The 22,039-nt window shown below is 43.6% G+C and overlaps 1 protein-coding gene across 4 annotated transcripts in view; it reads left to right on the top strand.

The window, feature by feature from the left end:
* Nucleotides 1-22,039, top strand: part of KCNB2 (potassium voltage-gated channel subfamily B member 2) — a 283,417-nt gene that overhangs the window by 23,366 nt on the left and 238,012 nt on the right. For all 4 annotated transcript variants that reach the window (XM_016153715.2, XM_036232796.1, XM_036232795.1 and 1 more), the window contains one exon: nt 2,979-3,678. In XM_016153715.2, the coding sequence (XP_016009201.2) occupies nt 3,100-3,678 (579 nt within the window). In that variant the 5' untranslated portion in view covers nt 2,979-3,099. The remainder of the gene's footprint in view (nt 1-2,978; nt 3,679-22,039) is intronic.

Here is a 22,039-nt window from a genome sequence, read left to right as displayed (position 1 = left end):
CAAAATTGTTAGCCGCGGTAACAATAATCAGAGCAGGTCCTCTTTAAGTCTTAAGAAAGTCACGTCAGCAGCCACATGTTATCAATCTAAGATTTCTACCCTTGCCTTGAAGGAAGGCATTGAATTTCAGTCTGTCTTTGATTGTGGGATTTGTAATCAACACTGGATTTCTTATAATAGAACGTTCTTGATCAGTAAAGAAGATATTTTGAAATATAAGTCTTATAACCTCTCTTCACTTGAGACACACTCACCAAAAAGGAAAATTCACGGTACGTCACGAGTGCGAAATCATTTAAGGCAAGGTTGACCTACTGGTGACTATGACATAGCATTCATGCTCTTACAAATAACTTTTATAAGAAAGCACAAACATGAGATTTTGGTGTTATATTGCAGTTTGTTCTTGCTCTTTCTGGAAAACCTCCTATCTGGTATTATAGTCAGTTTAAAAACCATATATGCTCTTCGCATTAGTATAAGACGTGATACTAAATTTACTCCAAAAGACTAAATTTATTTCATGTTTATTTGTAGCCAAGTTAAAAATGGATTAGCCTTTCTGCATATTATTCACGTGGGCTGCTCACATAACCTGGATGGATTGTCACTGTACCTACGACCAAGTTATTTACCAGGGGAGAGACATTCAGATTCATCACTGGAATTGCCTCATCTCTAATATTTTCAGCAGTTTTGTCTGACACTAGTATTGTTGCTCATTGTGTGTGTGTGTGTGTGTGCGTGTGTGCGTGTGTGCGTGTGTGTGTGTGTGTGTGTGTGTAGAGTCTGTTGTCACTCGAATACAAAATTTGGAGATGGGCACAGTGGCATCAAAGACACGTGCCATGAGGTGCCTGTTATGTGTAGGTACAGTGCGAAGCAGAGGACAAATCGTGGCCTCGTAGGCTTATAAGCCACTTAAGACAGAACATGTACACAAGGAAAAAACTTTAATGCTACGATTTGATAGATTAGCATAGCTTTCAGTCTTAGTTTTCTTGCAGTAATTGTAAACCAGACTCAAAGGAGAAATGTGAATTTTCTTACTCTATTTAGATATACCTCCCTATGTGAGCACATCATATAAACCATCTCCTTTACTCATCATAATACTGCCTATGAAGTAGATGCTATTGTCCTCATTTTGCAGATTAAGAAATCGAGGATCAGAGAATTTAAGTTACCCAATCATTGTAACTCTAATTTATTTGTAAGAATAAGCACTGTGATAAAAGTGTGTATGTATATGCTTAAAATATTTTTGTAGCTGTGTAGTTGAAAAAACTCCCAATTCAAGTATATTTATTGGCGATATTTGAAATACTTCATATATAGTCAATCTATGTTTTTCTCATAAATTTGACTCATTTTCATTTGAGAGGATACTTGGCTTTCAGATGCAGAAATAAACTTAATTTATAAGAGTGGAGAAACCAGAGACATGTAGCAATTGGTGTGTATCTTAAAAGAGAGTTCTAATCATAAGGACCTCTTGACACTAAAAGCTTTTCCCTATGGTAGAAACTGTCAACCGTGTGAAACGGGGTGTCTTACATTAAAAGGTATGTCGTGGATGAACCGCTTGAAGCTTTGTGAATTTCTGCAAAAACACTGTAAGGGAGGATCACATAAGATGCCTGCCGCTGCAGATCAGATCAACAAAAGGGAACACTAGAGCAGTAGTGCCTCGAAGGAGAGCCGAGCTGAGGAGCAGAAGAAGGCAAACACACGCACTCACATTCTGACATACTGTGTACACACAGCGTGTAAACATAGAGGCGTAGTGATCGGATAACGCCATGTAGGCATTTTTCTGGCCATATACATTAATTAGCCTTGCTAGATCTTGTGTCGGCTATCTTCTGGAAAACAATTAAAGAATTGATTCATTATTTAACATTTGTTAAACCCTCACAGCCTGTAAGTACTGTGCTCAGTGATAAGGATATAAGAACAGAGTCGTCCGTGTCGTGAAGAGAACCCAGCGCCCTGTGGGGAAAGGGTTATTGCAGTGGGATGATGAAACAGAAGAGACAGTCGCAGAGTTTCATAATCCTGGAGGGGTATCATGGAGGGCTTTCTGGAGGAGGTGATGTCTGTGCTGAGTCTTGAAGAGGAAGCGGCGGTTAGTCCAAAGGAAATGGGAAAGGTGGAGGCCCTTCCAGGACACAGCATGCAGAAAGGCCAGGAGTTTGAGAATGATGTGTGTGGTCTGGGGTTGCTGGAATATAGTGATGGGGAAGAGATACCTGAGGATGGAGAGGGAGGCCGGATTGACTAGAGCCACTGGACTTTACACTGCCAGTAACAATGAAACTTTGTAGGGTTTTGAGCAGCCTGGCAACGTCAAGTTTGTATCTTAAGAGATCATTGTAGTAGCTGTGTGGAGAATGGGTTTTAGGTAGATAAAACCAGAGTTTGGATCCAGTTTAAGAGGTGGTTGTAGAAATGCAGGCAAGAGATGGTGAGTGTTTGAGCCAGCATCACGGTTTAAGGGCACCGGCAGTGGAGGGATTCAGCAAGTTTCGGAGGTACAGTTGGGTGTGGACAAATGGATCAGGACTTCTTAGAGCTCCAGCTTGGGTGGCTGGGCTCCACGATGGGGAGGGCCATAAATCTGAGGTGGAGAAGGAACGGGACCTGGTTGGGCAAGTTAGAGGTGTGGTCAGTTTAGTTCAATATCAGCACCTGGATATTTTAGTCTAGAACTCGAGAGAGCCTGGTGAAAATCTGGGGAGTTGTCAATTATGTAGGCCTACTAACTTGAACACACAGCCTCTTCTGTGCAGTTCACTGTGTTGTCTTTTCTTCCTGTCTTGTATCTTATAACCCAAACATGTCCATCTGCCTAAACGCACAGTATATACATTATCCCTCCTGCTGCTCGTGCAGGAAGGCAGAACCATCCCATAGAAAAGGAAATGCTACAGGAAAAAAACCGCAGGTAACCCAAAACGGTCGTTGCTCTTTTCCAGTGTGCCCGTGGAAATGCCTGCCTCGGAGGGGCATCGCCCCGGCTGACCGCCCCACGGCTCCTGCCTTTGAAGACTCGGGCGCTGCGGGCGCTGCTGTCGCCGCCACCGCGTTCCCTCCAAGATGGCAGAGAAGGCTCCCCCTGGCTTGAACAGGAAGACGTCGAGGTCAACGCTCTCTCTGCCGCCGGAGCCCGTGGACATCATCCGCAGCAAGACGTGCTCGCGCAGGGTGAAGATCAACGTGGGCGGCCTGAACCACGAGGTGCTGTGGCGCACGCTGGACCGGCTGCCGCGCACGCGCCTGGGCAAGCTGCGCGACTGCAACACGCACGAGAGCCTCCTGGAGGTGTGCGACGACTACAACCTGAGCGAGAACGAGTACTTCTTCGACCGGCACCCCGGCGCCTTCACGTCCATCCTCAACTTCTACCGCACGGGGAAGCTGCACATGATGGAGGAGATGTGCGCGCTGTCCTTCGGCCACGAGCTGGACTACTGGGGCATCGACGAGATCTACCTGGAGTCCTGCTGCCAGGCGCGCTACCACCAGAAGAAGGAGCAGATGAACGAGGAGCTGCGGCGCGAGGCGGAGACCATGCGCGAGCGCGAGGGCGAGGAGTTCGATAACACCTGCTGCCCCGACAAGAGGAAGAAGCTGTGGGACCTGCTGGAGAAGCCCAACTCGTCGGTGGCCGCCAAGGTAAGGGGGGCGCGCGGCGCGGCGTGGCGCCCCCGGGAGCGCCGCTCCCGCCCCGCGTGGCCGTGTGGCCGCAGAGCTCTGCTCAGCCCGCGCCACGGCATCCGACGGCATCTCTCGTCCCGGGCGTCGTTCTGCAGGGCCGCGCCCGGCGTCGGGAGGGACGGAGGGAGGGAGGGCGCCTCCGGCCACCCGGGGCCGCGTGGTCCTGGCGGCGCGGAGGCTGCGCACAAGGCGCCCGCTCAGCTCCACCCGGGGCCAGGGCCGTGCGGGAGCTCGGGGCGCGGGCTCCATCCGGAGGAACGGCCAGGTGCTGCCCTGGAGGGTGGAGGAGCCGCCCCCGCGGTTCTCCCCCGGTGCAGGAGGAGCTCAGAGGGCCGGGGCCCGCGCGTGCGCTCGGGGCTGCCTCCTTAAGCCGCGTGAGGACCGAGTCAGTGTCCAGAAACATCCATCGACCTCTCCTTGTGAGGCGTCATCTGGCCGTGGTGTTTCTGAATTTTGGGGTCTACATTTTTCCACGGTTGAGATGTTGTCATATCTCAGTTCATAAAGTGTCTGCTTAAAATGAAGGTAAATTCATATGTTTCCACTGTGTCTGCATGTATCCAAATTCCGGTATATTTTTTTGCCAGTGATTTCACTATTTAACTCAACCGCTATTTATCTACTTTTACTTAGAGCTTTGACTGTTAGCTGCAGCCGATTTTCATCCTATCTATTGACTTCTATATCGCAATATAAATTATAAGTAAAAAGTGAAGTCATCTTTAGCTGCAGAAGTATAATGTTGATATTTTGTGTGTATTAGATGAAAATGGAATTTGAAATAGAGAAGTGTGTCATCATCATGTGAATTCCTTAGAGTTTTTTCCATTATCTTTCCTTATAAACACCAAAGATTGCAGAAATGTAAGAGACCGTATGTGCCTTTTAATTGAAAGTTCACATTCAGCATAATATTCTACAACATATAAGTAATGTAAATAATCACCTAAGTGTAGACGCTCACAAAACTTTTTGCGCTGTTCAATATTCTGGTTTTGCATCCCGTTGACTTCTAAAGGCATTTTACTTTCTTTCTGGAATGTGGAACTAAGTGGAATAAACTGTGTTTCTGTTGTACGTAAAGAGGAAGTGCACATGTTGTGACAAAGGGGAGATTTCAAGTAGGTCTTTTTTTGTAGTTAATGAATAATTTGTTTACTTGTGTTTTACCTGTAAGAAAGAAATAGATGTGCTGCATTTGTGTGGTTTGGTTTGCGAAAGGTTATCACTCTTTTCCAGTGTCAAGCGTTTAGTTACATATTTGAGTTACTCCTAAAAATATAGAGTGAATTTTGAAGATGGATGAAATAAACTCTGGATTTCAGGGAGTATTTGGGGTGTTAAATCAACTCTTTCAAGCCGTTAGGCAATTGAGGTATAAATCGTTGTTTCACCTAGTGTTCTAGAGGGAGTTAGCCAAATATGTAAAAATAAGCAGCAAAATCAAAGAAAATTGGAAAGGTTAATGTGGTTTATTTGCTTATAATAAATTATTAATACACATCTAAAATTAAGTACTGTTCTAGAAAATATTTTTAAATGTATACATTTTTTTTATGAAGAATTTCTAATAAGGATGGAAAACAGTCAATAACTTGATTTCTCAGATGAGGGAGTTCATTTAATTCCTGAATTTTAGAAGCAGCAGCCGTCTCGATGTCTAAGAAGGTAATGTTGATAATGAATGGGTTATTACAAAACATCACATATACTATATACCCCTATGCATCAGACGGATTGTTTAAACTTCCTTCAGATCATGTGTGCATAGGTAAGATCACCTACCTGCAAACTATATAAAGACATCGGTTTAGAAATGTTTATGTAGTTATAAAAAATAAATTTATTTTCAAGTTATTAATCAAGCTAAACAAATCTTTGCTAAACTAAGTAGATTCTTTACTTAAATTTTCGTAAATGATTTGTGTTTGTTTATTTGTCTGCATTTTCCCCTCTGAACAGTGAAATGCTATGGAACTCATTTACGTTTGATTATATGGCAGTTTAGTGAAAGTATCGTTCATTTGTCTGAGGTTTGGAACCTTTTAAAAACAGCTCTGCATGATCCCTTACATCAACCACTGCCTTCTCCTATACTCTTCTCAAATCCTATACCTTCTTATTTCTCTGGAATGACTCTTGGTGAGGGCAGTGCTAATGCTAGGTTTGCATGAATAGTATCCTTACAACTTAGGCAGTATCTGTTTTGTTCAAGCTGCAATAGGATGATACCGTAGCCCTCACTATTAATATTATGGCCACTTCAGGGTCTTACCTGTGCCGTGAAGCTCTTGGGTAGGAATGCTTGTAATCTGTGTGTTTTCCTAACTTGCTTAGGCAGTAAGATATCACTGGGGGAGAATATCTGATTACTTTGCTTTTTCAATTATTGCTTATTCAGTTTGGTTATTCAGTTGAACATATGTAGAATGTTTGCTCTGCTCTACAGACATGAAAGTGAAGATGTGGAAAGACACTCCCTTCTCTCTAGAATTTAAAAAAAAAAATTCTCTTCACTTAAGCAGAAATTACATATCCTTGAAAATATTTTTTTTTATCTTTCAGTTTCTCTGTATTTTATATCTATAATATTTCTGTAATGAAGTATAAAAGTTACGTGATGACTTGCCAGATCCCTGGCATAGAAAGAAAAACTTGACATTTCTATCAAATGTTCCACAGTGTGTTAAAGTAGCTATTATCATGGGATAAATACTCAATAATCAGTTAATTAATAATTCTTCATCCCATGCTCCGTGCGTCCTTGTGATATGCGAGGTTATTGCAAGGCCCATTGACCTGTCATACTTTGTCTTTGGGTATGACCTTGACAATAACACTTTGCTCTTATAAAACGTGCTTTTTGGTATCACTTTTATTAATTGAAATTATATGATATAATACTCATATTTGGCACATGAGTAACTGAAAAAAATGCCAAAACAGATTTTAAAAGTGGTATGTTTGAAACATCTGTATTTAACAAAATACAGGGCTAATAGAAATGATGATGTCATAGCTTTCTGTGGTGTGGTGTGATCTTGTAATGCGACACGAGTTTCGATCTGTATGACAGACTTTGTCTCCCTTCGGGCTCGTCGGTGTGCTTGGTGACTGTATGTATACACTCGTGTAGAGGTAACGCGTAAAGTTTACACATGAGCCAGTTTGTGAATGTGGGACCCGGCCCAGCGCTCGTGGGGGCTGGCTCGCGGCACAGATCTCTGGGATACCACGACGTGGCATTGCTGGCCCTGGCGTGCCTTTCATAGGAGGAGGTGTGCGTAACGGACTGCCGGTTTCCCGGCCAGGGGGTTGGAATCTGACTCGATCTTGTACCTCGTCCACCCAGGGCAATTTAGTCAGCCTTAGGATAGAAACATTTTTCTCTCTTTTCTTCGGCCTCTTCCCAAAGAAACAGCAGTAGCTATTCCTCTTTAACTTCTGCATACAGCGACTTCAGCACAAGTGACGTTTGAAAGCACCAAAGGGCCAGGTGCCACAGCACGCGGCATCACGGGCCTTTGGAAGGAAACAGCCGCCAGGAAGGGCACAGCCCGCGGGAGAACCCGGAGGAGCCAGGCGGGCTCTCACTTTGCGTCTCTGGGGAGGGTCCAGGGCAAATGCAGTCACCTGGGTCTCCAGGCAAAGCCGGGTAGGCACGGCCGAGCCTCTGAGGCAAGCCCTAACCCAGGCACACGAGTCGCCGCCGCGTGCAGGACGATGCCAGCCAAGAGGCCCATCCCAGGTGTCGGGTCGGGAAGCTGGGCTGTGAGCAGCTCTTGCTGGATAAGCGCAGTGTGAGGCAAAATCTGCAGAAAGACATTTTCGTTCATGGGAGCCAGAATAGTGAGCGCCACGCGGCCCCCCTGTCAGGCAGGGTCCAGAGTTGCGTGGGGGGCACAGTTTATCGCCGGCTTCCCTCTCCTCCACTTCCCTATTTGCCCACAGCTCCCACTCATTTACCTAAGGATTCCTCTCTCATCTGCTTTCATTGTTTCCCATTCTCTCCTACTGCTCCTCCCTCTTCCTCCCTCCCCGCTCCCTCCTGCCTTAGGAGAGGGACAGTGATTGACTAAAGAATTGTTTTTCATCCTTTTTTCATTAATGGCCACCCTAAGGAGAAAAATTAAATTAAATTCATATTCTCCCTCAAGACAGAAGTTAAATACTAAAAGAACGAGATTTTATCAAGAAGGGTGGAGTTTGGGGGGCCACAAACTACTGTAACATCTAAGATTTTTTCACCCCTCTCCACAAGAACTAGTTTTCTCCCCTTGGAAGGGCCATTGCTCCCACGGAAAATGGACAGAATGGGGCAAAGCAGAGGACCGTGGTTCCCGCATCTGGCTTGTCACCTCCACACACATACGTGACTATCACTGTTGGCCAGGCACAGGACAGCACCCAGAGCGAGCGTGCAAGGCCTGGAGACCTGAGTCTTCCTGGGCCAAGAGGGAAGCTGGAGGTGGCAGGTGTGCAGACCCTGTCCTTGGAGCTCCCGTCATGAGTTTCCCTGGGGACGGCGCCTGCTTGGGTGCCCTGCTGGCAATAGCTCCTTGAGGACACCACGGTCCCTCCTCCAGCTGGATCAGAGAGTTCACCTTTCAAGTCATGGGAATAGTAAAATGAAAACGAATCCAAATAAAGCAAGAACTCCTGTGTACGCGTCAAGGGGAACAGAATGCATAACATTCTCCTTCTATTTATAGTTTATGGATCAGTTATTCTGATCCCTTGGATGGAAAAAGAAAGGTGTTGGAACAGAGCCATAAATTATTTCCTTTTAATCTAAGAACAAAACTTTAACATGTTGTACATACACACAACAGACATACACACACATACACACACAAGTCAAGTGAACAACTCTGCTCATACGAAACTTGGTTTGGCTTTCCGGAGACTTTCTTAGTGATAAACAATGACAGTAGCCATCACAACCGTAAGTGGGCCCCCAGCACGAGCCGACGCAGTCAGCGTGAGCGCACTCCGAATTCTCCCCGGGTCCAGGCACCCCTGGGGACTGAGCGGCACTCCCGTGCTTATCCAGGATCACGAGTCCTCTAATTCGGGTGCCACGCTTGGTGTTTTGTGTGGTTCACTGTTTTCCCTTCCTGCCCTTCTTCCCTTTCTGCATCCCTGCTGTACTGATTAGGTTGTTTGAACTCTTCAGATGACATGGCGTAAACGTTCAGAGGTGCTCACAGGGGGTAGCTTAGGGTGACGTGGCCAGTCTGTGGAGGTTTAGCGTGGCGATGTGTCTTTTCTCTTTCTAAAACAGATAACCCGTGCAGACTAACTCGTTGAAAGCCTGGAAGAAATTAGATATATGAGAAATTAAACAGGTAAGGTAGAAAACAGTGGGTTTTGATGAAAACATTTCAAATGCTGCATTCTTTAGCTCTAGCGGTCCTATTTCTAGATCAGTGCTCCTGCTTTTCCCGAGAGGCCGGCCTAAAAACGCGCAGTCTTTGTCCACTTGGCCTCATTTGATCAGGGAGAGAAGAGTGAGAAAAGAGGAGGAAATGGATATAAAGCTCACGCCCCACGTCCCTCGCCTGGGGCGCCGGAGGTCCTGCATTCACTGAGAGAGTCCTGCTTAATGCCTCCTGTCCCAGGCTAATTATTGACAGCATCCCCTTTCACTCTTAAAAAGTATTCCACTTGGGACAATAAACTATATTTTTGGAAAAAGGTAATGATCCAAGGAACATGCACTTTTCATTTCTCCTTTGCTTCTTGGTTACATTTGAAGAGGCCCAGACTGAATTTTCTAGCAATCTTTCCATCTCTTTTGAAAAATCATTGGTTTCCATTAATATTAAAAGAAGACATTCACGTTTCTTTCCAGCTTGATTTCTAAGCCTCAATAAGTAATTATCATTTTCAAAGTAAAACAAAACAAAACTAAGACGTTCTTTCTACGTTATCGGATGTTACCACAACACGGTACGTTGGCAGTATTGAAATATTCTGGTTTTGGAAATCCATGTTTACTGGTTCGGTTGTCAACATATTCGTTTTCTCTGTTTCAAGTGAGAGATGTTATAAAGTGAATGATGCACCATTGTAGGTGAGCATAAGTATTATGAAGGAATGGTCGCAACATTTAACATTCTCCAGAGACTCTAGAAGGACTTGAGTAATGTTTTAGACTAAGTGGTCTTATCATTATCTTCCATTTAGAAGAAGAAGGAGAAGAAAATGTACGACTTTCCGAATGCTAAGAGTTTATAAAAAGGTTCCATGTCGCTTGTTCCTTGACCGTGATGGCTCTCCCATGCCGTTCACTTTGAAGCAGGCCTGTTGTCTCGTGGAACTCTGCCTTGAAAGTTTTACCTAATAATTGCATGGACATAGTCATGGAACTGTTTTGATTCCAGGAGATGGTTAGTCACTGCCTCATTCATATTTATTTATATCGTTACTACTTAGCTTCCCCCCAACATGCTCGAGAGTATCCAGGTCACCCTTATAACTATCGATTAATACTGCGACATGGTATAGATACAGCAGTTAGGTGTGTTGAAATTGTGCGTGAGGAGATGCTCTTTTGAATGGCACTAATCTTTTCCCTTTTACTAGAGCCTTTATATTTTACAGAAATACTTGGCCTGTAGAATGAAACAAAATAATCTCTTTGCAGAGAATCTGTTAATATACAATTGTTTATTATATAATATCAAGTTAGCCAATTTTATTGCATATTAAATTATTATAAAATGTTGAATATCTATTGAATCTTAAATATTACATACATTGGATCATCAAGAATAGAAAGCTTTGAGCATTCATTTATTTTTGTTTGTCTACACTTCCACCTTGTTTTATAAAAGAGGCAGCTCACTAGAAATATGGACACTAATAATTCAAATAACATAACAGTAGAAGAATGCAAAGCAAAAATAGAACTAGAAGAAATATATTTTATATTGTCATTGTAATACTAGGGAGCGCTTCATTTTCTACAAAATGTTTTCAACATTCTAATTTAAAATGACAGTCTAACTATTTAAAATAGAGTTGGAATTCATAAACAAAATATTTATTCATGATTAGAAAATTTTACGTATGCAGCCTTAGAGGATATTGTTAACTGACCCAAGATCAGAGTCATTCTTAACATAGAGACTGTATATCTTTTAAACTGACCATTCTGACGAAGAAAGACGTTTTCAACATAATTAACAAAAAATTGATTTATTTTTTATTCAAGTTTTTTTTAAATTTTGTATTACTCTCAGGTATACCGTACATGGGTTAGACACGTATGTAGTTTATGGCGTGATCCCCGGATTGCTCTGCACACGGCCACGACGGTACCGTCGGCTGCATTACCTATGCCGTACTCGACATGCCCGTGACCGTTCTGTGACCATTCCTTTGCACGTCTCCATCCCGTGGCCTTTATCACCCAGCACCCCCCCCCCGCCGACCCTCCTCCTCTCTGACAGATTGACCTCTGTATCTGAGTCTGTTTTTGTTTAGTCTGTTCCTTTTGTTCCTTAGATTCCGCATACAAGTGAAATCATATGGTGTTTGTCTTTCTCTGATTTCTTTCGCTCAGCATAATACCTTCTAGGTCCATCCATGTTGTTGCACATGGTAGGAATTCATTTTTCATGGCTGAGTAATATTCTGTTGTGTATATGAAGCGTAACTTCTTTACCCATCATCTGTCGAAGGACACTTCGGTTGCTTCTGTATCTTGGCTATTGTGAATAGTGCTGTGGTCAGCAAAAGGTCGCATAGATCTTTATGAATTAGTGTTCTGGTTCTCCTAACAAAATTGATTTTAAAAGAATTACTGGAATAAAAATTCCTTTTGGATCAAAGCATGATTACATAGTAAAAAGCTCCATCTACTGATTAATATGTAATTCACAGATAACTTTAGATTATGATAGATTTTTTTGGTTCCGGCATTGATTTAGCATTGGTGGTTTTATTCTTTTTGAGAATAACCCCAGAGTTTCATGACATTCAATAATCTGTATGGGCCGAGGCATAAATTTGATGTAAGGCTGGTCTGTAGGACTAGTGACTTTGATTTGACAGTGAGTGAGCTTAGCTGGCCACCCAGCAGAGTTAGCCGAACACAGTTTGTTCTTTTCCCCTCGTTGACGTGTACACCAACTTTCATTAAGTGTTCCTTTGTTTTATAGGGGGGGATCACATGGTATGGTAGAGATCGGTGAAGCTCTCAGGATACATCCCTCATTAAAAATATCCTATTGAGCTATGCTAAGAGTGACAGGAACTTTAAAAGGTGGCAGTCAGCCTGGAGGTTATTCTTGCCCACCAATAGCCTGCTGGTCATTGAAACCTTTCCTGCCTCTGCAGTGGAACAGAGAAGGATAAGAGGATCCCCGGGCCACGACGGCCAGCACGCTCCACGTAGCACGTGGACATCGGAGGCAAGCTGCTCTCCCTGCCTCGCTCAGCAGCATGCATTCCTGCACCCTCCTTTCTCTTTCCTAGTGTCTCTGGGAATATGGCGGGCGATGACTGTAGTTTGCAACCAGACTTTGAAGAGACCAGGACTTCTCTGCAGTTGCTAGGTCAGCCCAATACACAGATATAACCAGTCTAGAATAAAGAAGCTGGACACGGACCAGCCGGGAACAGAGAAGCACAGTGCCCAGCACAGAGACAGGTGATGGAAAGGTGGAAAAGGAAGATGTTCACTCTCATCCCTCTGAAACTTTTCCAGGCGGCACCAAAAGCTAGCACTGGAACTGTATCAGAGTTACACCTGTGTGTATTTACTTTCGGCTGTGTCTTCTTCTCTGTATAAGTTACCCCCTTTGCTAGCATGTAAAATGAATGGATTTTTTTTTTTTGCCGTAAGTCATCTCTTTTAATGACTTTATAAAGCTTTAAGTGAGAGAACTCTGGATATTATTGAGGACAGGTACTTGAAGTAGTTAGAGCCGCTGATGTTATTTGTGGTTAAGTCACTGAGTGGTACCTAAACTAGCTCTGTTCTCTCTTGCTCATTCTCTGGGTGTGTTTGTGTGTGTGTGTGTGTGTGAGAGAGAGAGAGTGAGAGAGAGAGAGAGAGAGAGAGAGAGAGAGAGAGAGAGAGAGAGAGAGAGATGTAACTTATAAACACTGCCACATCTCCATTAGAGCATATTACATGTACAAAAATGCAGTGAACTTCAACCTGTATTTGGTAATTTAGGGTAGATGTAACTTAGTCATCCACATAAAACAGCTCATTCAGAATATAACCTGATCAGGTATGAGGTCCATGGAAAGTGCTCTAATGGTCTAAGAATAGCGGGAAAAAGTATTTTCATCAGCCTCCCAGGATTATGTTTTGGGATGTTAGCGGTCATCGCCACCTGGATTTCAGGCTTTTACTTGTCTTGAGCCACTCCTGACACAGCCACGGCTCCCGGTGGGGTTACGTGATTGTGGCGTCCTTCACTGAATTGAACCCCAGGGTATTTGCACATGCATGAAAGAACTCTCAGCCTTCTGATCATTGCTTTATCTCTACTTAGTATAAAACCTAGAGTGCAGTTTTCGACATTGGCGTGCTATTGTCTTATCCGGTGTCATATAAATTAAATCCTCAGCCAAATGTGTACCTCAAATGAGATTTTTTAAAATTCCAAATTTTAGTTTAATTCTTAGCGTTACATCTCTCTCTGGCAACATTTTGTGTAGAAGTATCTAATTTGTACATGGGTGCCCAAGCATATAGTTTCCACCCAAATTTGGCTGAAATTGAAAAATAACAGCACCACCAGGTAAGATGTATAGTAAGAGATGTGTGCTGTGATGAATTAGAGGTATTTCCTTAACACAGCAGAGACTCCCACTTTAGGGAACTGGCAAGAGGCCCTTCCCAATGTCCTTTAGGTGAGCAACCTGTCCCATTTGGGTGCAGTTTTTAGATTAGAGGCAGAAAAACATTGGTAGGCAATCTTATTTTATAAAAGGTGATAATTTGCTATGATACGGATGGAATGAACTATAAGTGCAATGAAAGAAAATATGAAATAGTAGGCTAGAACCTAGTACAACATGAATTTGCTATTACATATTTGCTATGTAAAACAGCTAGCACATTTTATTATGTTTCTTAAATGAATTCTGCAGGTGTGAAAATTATTGTATTATATAAGTAAAGTAATTGCATTATGAGTAATATTAAAATTCAAAGCAGAAATCTGTTTTAAGCACTGGTCTTAATTTTTCAAACCCCAGCTCATGAGCCATATAAATATTTTAAATTCCATGGAGTGTTTACAAAGCACTAAGGACACACTTTTTTTCAAAGTTTTTTTGTATACATTACGCATAAGGTAGCTAAAAGGTTAGTAAACTGTTTCGATAGGTGTATTTGAACTGTATACAGTTATGGTTATGTGCTTAAAGGAAGAAATATTATACTACAATTGAAAAAGAGCTTTAGGTGCTGTGTTTACCTGCCTTTGCTAAGTTTCTGGCATATGCCATGCCGTGATGAACTTTGCTCCCCTGCTGCACTTTGATACGTACATCAAAAATCAAGTCTGAGATTAGATGACAGGCCCCCACCGTTTGTCAGACATTCTGCTCTGGCCCTGACGGAGTGGCCTCTTGGGGCACTTTTAGTATAGAAAAGGTGGGCACCATAATGCCATCAGCAGGTACTTTGAAAATATCCAAACGCCTTTCTCATTGCAGCCCAGCCCACGTGAAGAAATGGCTTATTACTTCTTTAAGCTCTTCTTTTCTCTCCGTCTGAGGAGGCTCACCTTCCCCTGGTCTTCTCTCCGCACCTGCTTCTTAGCTTCATCACCTGAGTCGGTCGGTCCTTCCAGAGGATGCTGAAGAAACCCTGTCCCACTGCCCGGTTCACATACGGCCCTACCGGTGGTCCCTTCAAGAGCCCTCTTCATCGGGGGATGTATGGTCACACTTAATTGAACAACTGCTTTTATTGACATATAATTGGCATACAGTATTACATTAGCTTCAGGTGTATGACATAACGATTCAATATTTGTATATATTACAATGCGATCACCACAGTAAGTCTAGGTAATATCCATCACCGTACAATTTTTTTCTTATTTTCAGAACTTTTAAGATCTATTCTCTTGGTAACTTCTACATATGCAGTACGGTAATACTGAGCCACCATGCCGAACACCAATAACTGTCCATTTTTCATTGGCTTTCTTTGGCTCCAGTTGGATTTCACATTTGTTTTTAGCCGGGCTCTAAATCTTTTCATGAGATAGCATCTACTTAAATTTCAGTGAAATTGAATGTAGTGAAGAGTCCAAATTAGAGAAGGTAAATGAACACCCCCCCCCCAAATTTGAATTTCATTTGCCTTTAACTTATAAACAGCCGTTTATTTCCGTCTATCCCAGAGCCTCGGAGGCCGCGTAGAGGAGACTTCTTTCATTCTAGACTCTTTACAGCCAGCATCTAGATAGTACTTTTCCTCTCCACTTGAAAGCACCTCATTCTCCCCGTACCCTGTGCCCTGGTTCATCCATGTGCAAATTAAGCTGGTTTTGCTTTCGCTCCCTCACAATAGTTGTCTGTCCCCAGAGCCTTCTGTTTGGAGCAGAAATTCGACTCTGTGGGGGAAGAGACTGTTGTTAATTGTTACCTGATGCGGTGACAGATGCTCTTCACAGGGCTGCATTCATTTCTGCTTGCGAAGTCCTGGGCCACGCAGAGCTGTCACTCCCTGATGGCATCAGGGCTCCGGCTCCGTCTTCTGATTCTGAGACCAGTGCCTTTCCAGCAGTGCTGCTCCCGTCGAAACCGAGAAAACACGAGCCTCGCGCCCTGCCGTCCAGTCAGGAAGTAAAGGCCCATCTTCTTGTCCCTTTGATAAGCAGCGTGACCTTCCTCGAAGGGCAGGAGGGAAAGAACTTGTATTGAGCATCTGCTGTGTGACATCCCCTGAGGTCAGGGTCGTTCATAGTGACCCTTTATAACAGAGATCGGCAAACGTTTTCTGTGAAAGGCCAGAGAGAAAGTAAATATTTTCAGCTTTGTGGGCCATCAGGTCTTTGTCGCAGTACTCAGCTCTGCCGTTTGAGCGTGACTGCAGCCGCGCGGATGGCCGGCCCATAGGCAAGCGGGCGTGGCTGGTTCCAGCCCGGCCTGTCGCCACTTTCCGTCAGCCCTGTGAGAAAGACTTCGTCAGTCCCATTTTACAGGTGAGAGAGGCGACACCCCAAAATGTCAGGTGCATGTCCGTGTCCCTCACTCTCCGGCTCACATATTGGGCTTTGCATCCAGTCTCTCTTGAAGCCTGCATTTCCCACCGTTCTTCCTCCTGCCCAGTTGTGTCTGTCACAACTTCCTCATCATTTCTTTGCCCTATTAATATTCTTGTCACTACTCAATATCCACTGAAGACCGGTTTATGACACAGTCATTTTACCGCTGTACCCCCTTCCTCTCACGCAGGACTAAACTCCAGCCTAAGTGTTCCCTGTCCTGACCTTGGCGCACGGGTGAAACCACCTTTGGAATCTTGAACTCCGATGACAGCCACTGAGCCTTCCACATCCCCCGAAACACGTCCCCAGTGCAGCCTCTTCGGCCTTTCCCTACCCTGTTCTCTTTCCCCGTGTTGGGATCCCTGCCGTGGCCTGGGCATCGATCATCTCAGTGGGTCGTAGCGATGTCACTAACTGGCCTTTCTTGCTTTATTTTCCCCCACTTCTGATCTGTTCCCCCTGTAGCCCACAGCACTCACTGCCTTCCAAAACCATGCCTCCGATTGGGTCACTTCTGATCCGTGAGCCTCGGTGATTTCTCATCGCCCGCAGTCGAGTCCGAATCCTCAGCGTTGCCTTTAAGACTCTTTGCAACCTTTGCAGCCAACACACTGTCGATGAGATGCCACGGGAACGCTCATCAATTAGCCTGTGGTAAAAATTGTTTCGTTAGATGTTGTTTCACCGCAGTTCCAATAACCTCTGGACAGTGTTCAGTGAGGACTCAGTGTACATAACACTCCAGTTATCCTAGACTAACCCGAAGACAGGGCCTTGGTCTGGAGAGCTTGTTTGCGCCGTCGACAAGCGGTCCTCACGGGAAGACGTCTTTTTCTTTTTTTCTATTTTTCACAGAAGTGCCTTGTAAACTGGCTGCAGGCACATTTGCACACACCTGGCATGTTTGCGGCTCCATGGCCACCCCTGCTTCCCCAACCTGGAGTGCCCACTGCCCCTCTCTGTCCTCCCCACGCCTCGGCTCGTAGGTCGCTCTTCCGTGATGCCCGCCGGACTCTCCCTGCTGCTTTTCCTGGCCCTGCCTTCGTACCTGGAATCTAGAGGGTCTCTCTGTGCTGCGCTCATCTCCCCAGCAAGGCCGTCTCCCTTGAGGGTGCAGACCGCGTCTCTTCCTCTTCAGTGCCTGACACCCCGCACAGTTCCTGCCGCTTACCCGACACTCGGTACCTGCCGCCGAACGGCACCAAAGGGCAGAGGTAACAGCCAGACCCCACCGTCTTGCAGTGTTTCTGTTCCTGTGTGAAAATTAAACAGCACAGGTACAGGTTGGCTATCTGATCCCAGCGATGAGACCTGAGTAATGCTAGCTTGCTTTGTTTTAGGTAGTTTAAGGAAGCTGGATCTCTTACCCACTTAAAATGGCCTTCTGTTTTTGAAATAGGCTGAGAGCCATAGATGTGGGTTTTCCATTTTTACATTGGATAAATTCTCCCTCTAGAATAGCACGTAGGCTGCTCTGTGTGCCTCAGAGTTTATGCAGAGAAAGGCATCAGGTGCTGCGGAGAGGCGAGCTATCAGATGCTTCGCTTTGCTAAGATTGCGCATTTGATCTGAACTTCAGGTTCTGGGAACTCTCCAAATTAAATTTACTGGGGTAACATTGGTTAATGACATTTAATAAATTTCAGCTGTATAACCTTATAATCCATCATCTATGTAGCCCATTGTGGGCTCACCAACCGAAGTCTGGTCCCTTCCGTCCCCACAAATGCGACTTCCTTTACCCTTTTCATCCTCCTCCACTTCCCCTCCGGTAACTACCCCTCTGTTGCCTGTCTCTATGAGTTTGTTTGTCTGTTTGTTTTATTTGTTCCTTCGTTGCTTTGTTTTTTTTTATCCCATATGAGTGAATCACATGGTTCTTGCCCTTTTCTGTCGGACTTGTTTCACTTAGCGTGATACTCTCAAGATCCATCCACGTTGTCGCAAATGGTGATATTTCATCATTTTTATGGCTGAGTAGTATTCCATTGTATGTATGTACTACATCTTCTGTATCTAATCATCAGTCGAAGGATGCTTAGTTGTCCTCATGTCTTGCCTATTGTAAATAATGCTGAAATGAACATAGTACACGTATCTTTACAAATAATTGTTTTCAAATTTTTCCAGTGGGTACTCAGAAGAGGGATAGCTGGATCATGTGGTAGTTCACGGGTAAAATGTAGCTTGTCTGTCCAAGGGGAGAGGGTTTGATCTTGCTGTAGGGGGTGGGCAGTCCTACTGTGTGCCCTCAAGATCATTTCTTTACATTCAGCCACCCACCTTTGCAAGACCTTGGGCCCAAGTGGGGGTTATCCTGTTACTCAGGGAAAGTCACAAATGTGGATAAATTCAAGATTTGAATCAGGATAGATCTACAACATGGTGTCTTTATGGAGAAATATCGAGAGTCTAAAAAAATAAATTCTCAATGGCATAACATACAGAGGGAGCTCACGAATCTTTACATCAAAAGCAGAAAGAATCATAACGGCCTCAACACGGGGGAACTGGCTTTTCTTGTAATCTAAAAAGATATTTTCTGGAAACTTCCAGTTTGACTTTTCTTGAATAGAAATGAGGCATTTCTGTTTGTCTCAAAATTGTCTCAGAATTACTTGCAGTCAGCATGCCATTTCGGAATCAGATATGTTCAAATATTATTCTGATATTTTAGGCTGTACTGATGGAATTTTCTAGTTTGCTTTTCACGAAGAACCTTAGTCAACCCTCTGATATTCCCCAGTCACTTAGGAAGTATTTTTGACGTGTTTCAATTTTCCAATTCATGAAATTTTTGTTGGAAGAGCTGCTTTGTGTGTAAGAAACCTCTAAGCCTTATACACGTCTTCTAAGAATTTTAATGAGATAGTTGCTAAGAGTAGAACCATTTTCATTTGTTAAATCATTTGGCCTTATTATATGTCAGATTTTAAGAGTTTTTAGTAGCACTGTAGTGTAATTTAATTCTTTAAATTCTACTGGCAAAGAAAACTGTCAAGTTAAAGTATGTTTTCATTTCAGCTGTTAATTATTTGTGCATCCACCAGAGGAAAAGAAATTTTTGAAGGGATCATAGGATTTTTATGGGAGGCAATGTCGATAGATATAAAATGCTCAGGACAATATTTCTTATACAACCACAGATTTGAGTAAACTTCCATTTTGTGTGGCAGTTAGAACTTCAGAAGCGGGATCTAATTCGGTGAATTTTTAACAGGTAGGGAAAGCCTGTAAATGAGAGAGAATCAAGTAGGAGGAATAGAAAAATATTTTGGGAAGTGGGAGAAAATATAAACAAAGGCAAGAAGAAAGGGATTCAGCTGCCCAATGCAGCGTGAGGCCTTGGGGAAACCGTTAGTGGTAGGCGTGGGGTCGAAAGGGTAAGGGAGGGCTGCCCGCCCCCTGCCCCGCCCCGCGAGCCTGCCTGTCCACAGATGCCAGGCGGCTGGCCTTCGGATCTACACCTGCCACTTGCTGGTGGGAAGCTGTCGGGGAGGTGGGGCGGCTGTGGGGAGGAGTGTAGGCTTGGGAGCGAGACGTGGAGTGGAGGGCTGGCTTCGCCACTTCGCCAAATTGGTGACTTCGCCGAGCCTTCAATTCTTCGTGGAATAATAGAGGAGATGCCAGTCTGTACTCAGTACAGTTATTGTGAGGGTAAAATGAGCTAGTTAGCTGAATCCTGGTACACAGCGCACCTGGAATGTTTTACACCTGGAATATTGTTACCATTATTACTCAAAGTAATTCATTTTCAACTATCACCAAGAGGAATTTTTTTTTTCCATAAATATTTAGTATTCTTCTGTTGCACTTTGAGTAATTTTATTGGACTGTGAGGGCTACATCTATGTATAGATAAATAACAAACTATTTTCATCTTATTTTTAGAACTAAACCCCTTAAAAGCAGCTAATTAAATTAATGTTTATTGATTTTTCCAACAAATTTTCATGACAGTGATACTTTAGATAAATGGAACCTTGAATACAAATTAAAATTTAAATCTTAAAAAGCCTATTTTTGGGAAATGGATCCTATTAGTGGAAAGAAGGAAATTAAAAAGAATGAACTGACCATTTCCAAAGTTTGATTACAGCACAGCATTTGTATTCATTGCTCTTCTCCTGATGGTTGCCTTTAAGTTAATCACCAATGTTAATATAATTGCCTGGAAGTGGACCGGCTATAAATAGCTCCATTGTTGTTCACAAATAGTGCCCTTGCCTTAGGAGAGGGAAGTGATCAGACCCTCGCTTTGCGCTTTCCGGTCGGACTCATTGGGTCATATTTCTTATCTAAGTATCTATAGTGGGTATGAAATTTAACACAGATCATTGACCTTCTAAATCCCTGTCATTATGATTCATTAACAGAAATAGGTTTGATTGCAAATAATTATTTGGCTCAAGGAAGAATTGGATTGAAAGCAAACGTAGTTTCAGCCATAAAATTTTCCATGCCGAACCTCTCTCATTTGTTAGAAACTCGGGAATGGTTAGAAGAATGCTTTTACTCATAGAAAACAAATAGTTTTCAATTACTAGTTTTTCACAAAGAACCACATTAGCTCAACTAATTGAGAAACGTATTTGGCACAGCATTTATTTCCCGACGTGTTCATCTTAAAGAAATAAATAATAAAAATTCTCTCAAAATCAAAATAACAAATTTTAAGAGTTGAGATTCCCATTTAAAATCATCTCCTTGATTAGGAACATGTATTACCAAGTCTCATGTCCCCTGAATTATTCAGTGCATCTTACAGTGATATATAACATGATAATGACTGAAATTATTATTGATAGCTAGACGGACAGACTAGATGGAAAGATAGACTAAATTAAAAGATAGAATAGACAGAAAGACTGGATAGATGATAGATTGATTGATGAGTAGATTTATAGACTGATGGATAGATGGATTGAAAGGGAAGAGAGAAAAGAATTATGGGTAGGAAAATAAAGAGGACACGGGGGAGATTAGCTCATGAAATATTCATGACACAAGAGCCTGTTACAATTAGCGAAGGGCAACAGGCTTTGATCATGCTTAATGCGAAAGCAAACAGGAAAACAAGTAAGAAGGAAATTACATAAAATCTGGGTTTGGAGGCGGAACTTGTGGTCCCTCACTAGCAGGGCTCTTCAGAAAAGGAGGCAGCGTGTATGGTCAGCTCTTCAGATGACCATTCGTTTATGGAACAGGTATTTACGGAGCAACAGGCTCTGCTCTGAGTGCTAGGGATGCACGAAATAGACAGAACCAAGTGTCGCCTGGCTTTCTCCTCCTCGGCTTCCAGGGCCACTTCATTCAAATAGAGGATGCGTTTTCCCCTTTTACCTTTGATATAAATAAATATTTATATTTATGTATATAAACATGCACATTTATAGTACTTCACTGATTATAAACAGCAGTAATGATTTATAAGAAGTGAGAAAAAAAATTATTTTTGATTTACACCGGGTCAGGACGATCTTATGAAGGGCCACCTGCTGACAGCGTGAGCCCCTGCTTCCTGTAAAGGACCATGACTGTCTCTCAGGGGAGCCACGGCAAGCACCCATATAATCTTGATTCACTGAGCAAGTGAGAGATTGTCATTCCTGCTGTAGGAAGAAGGCCTGATCTTTTACATTTAGAATGTTTGAAGGCATGGAACACACGTGTGTGTTTGCTTTGCAGTTACTTGCTAGGGACAAAAACTAAAAGCTCCCATTGGGAGCTCCGGCTTGGAGCTGTGCAGGACACAGAAGCCGTCGCCTCTTCTCTGTGCCTGTCTCTTGGCACCCCTGCTCTGGGTCATGACAAGGGCACGAGGTGGTGAAGAGGGGCCTCCGCGGCTCCACCCTTGAATTCAGGGCCCTGGACTTAAGGAATCGAGGGGCCTTCGTGCAGGTCAGTGCTTTGTGTTCCTCATGTGGAACACGGGGTGTCACAGTTCTGGCTCACGGGGGGTCTCGCTGAGGCTTGGATGGCTTCGTAGGTGGCGCACGGCTTTGCAGAAATACCAGCAGAAAGTGAGCACTCGGGAAGGGTTTTTGCTGGTGGTAGGGGTGGTTTCC

The sequence above is a fragment of the Rousettus aegyptiacus genome, unplaced genomic scaffold, assembly GCF_014176215.1.
Source record: "Rousettus aegyptiacus isolate mRouAeg1 unplaced genomic scaffold, mRouAeg1.p scaffold_m13_p_15, whole genome shotgun sequence".
Taxonomy (NCBI): domain Eukaryota; kingdom Metazoa; phylum Chordata; class Mammalia; order Chiroptera; family Pteropodidae; genus Rousettus; species Rousettus aegyptiacus.
The sequence above is the reverse complement of the archived record's forward strand: the minus strand, read 5'-3'. Positions and strand labels throughout refer to the sequence as shown.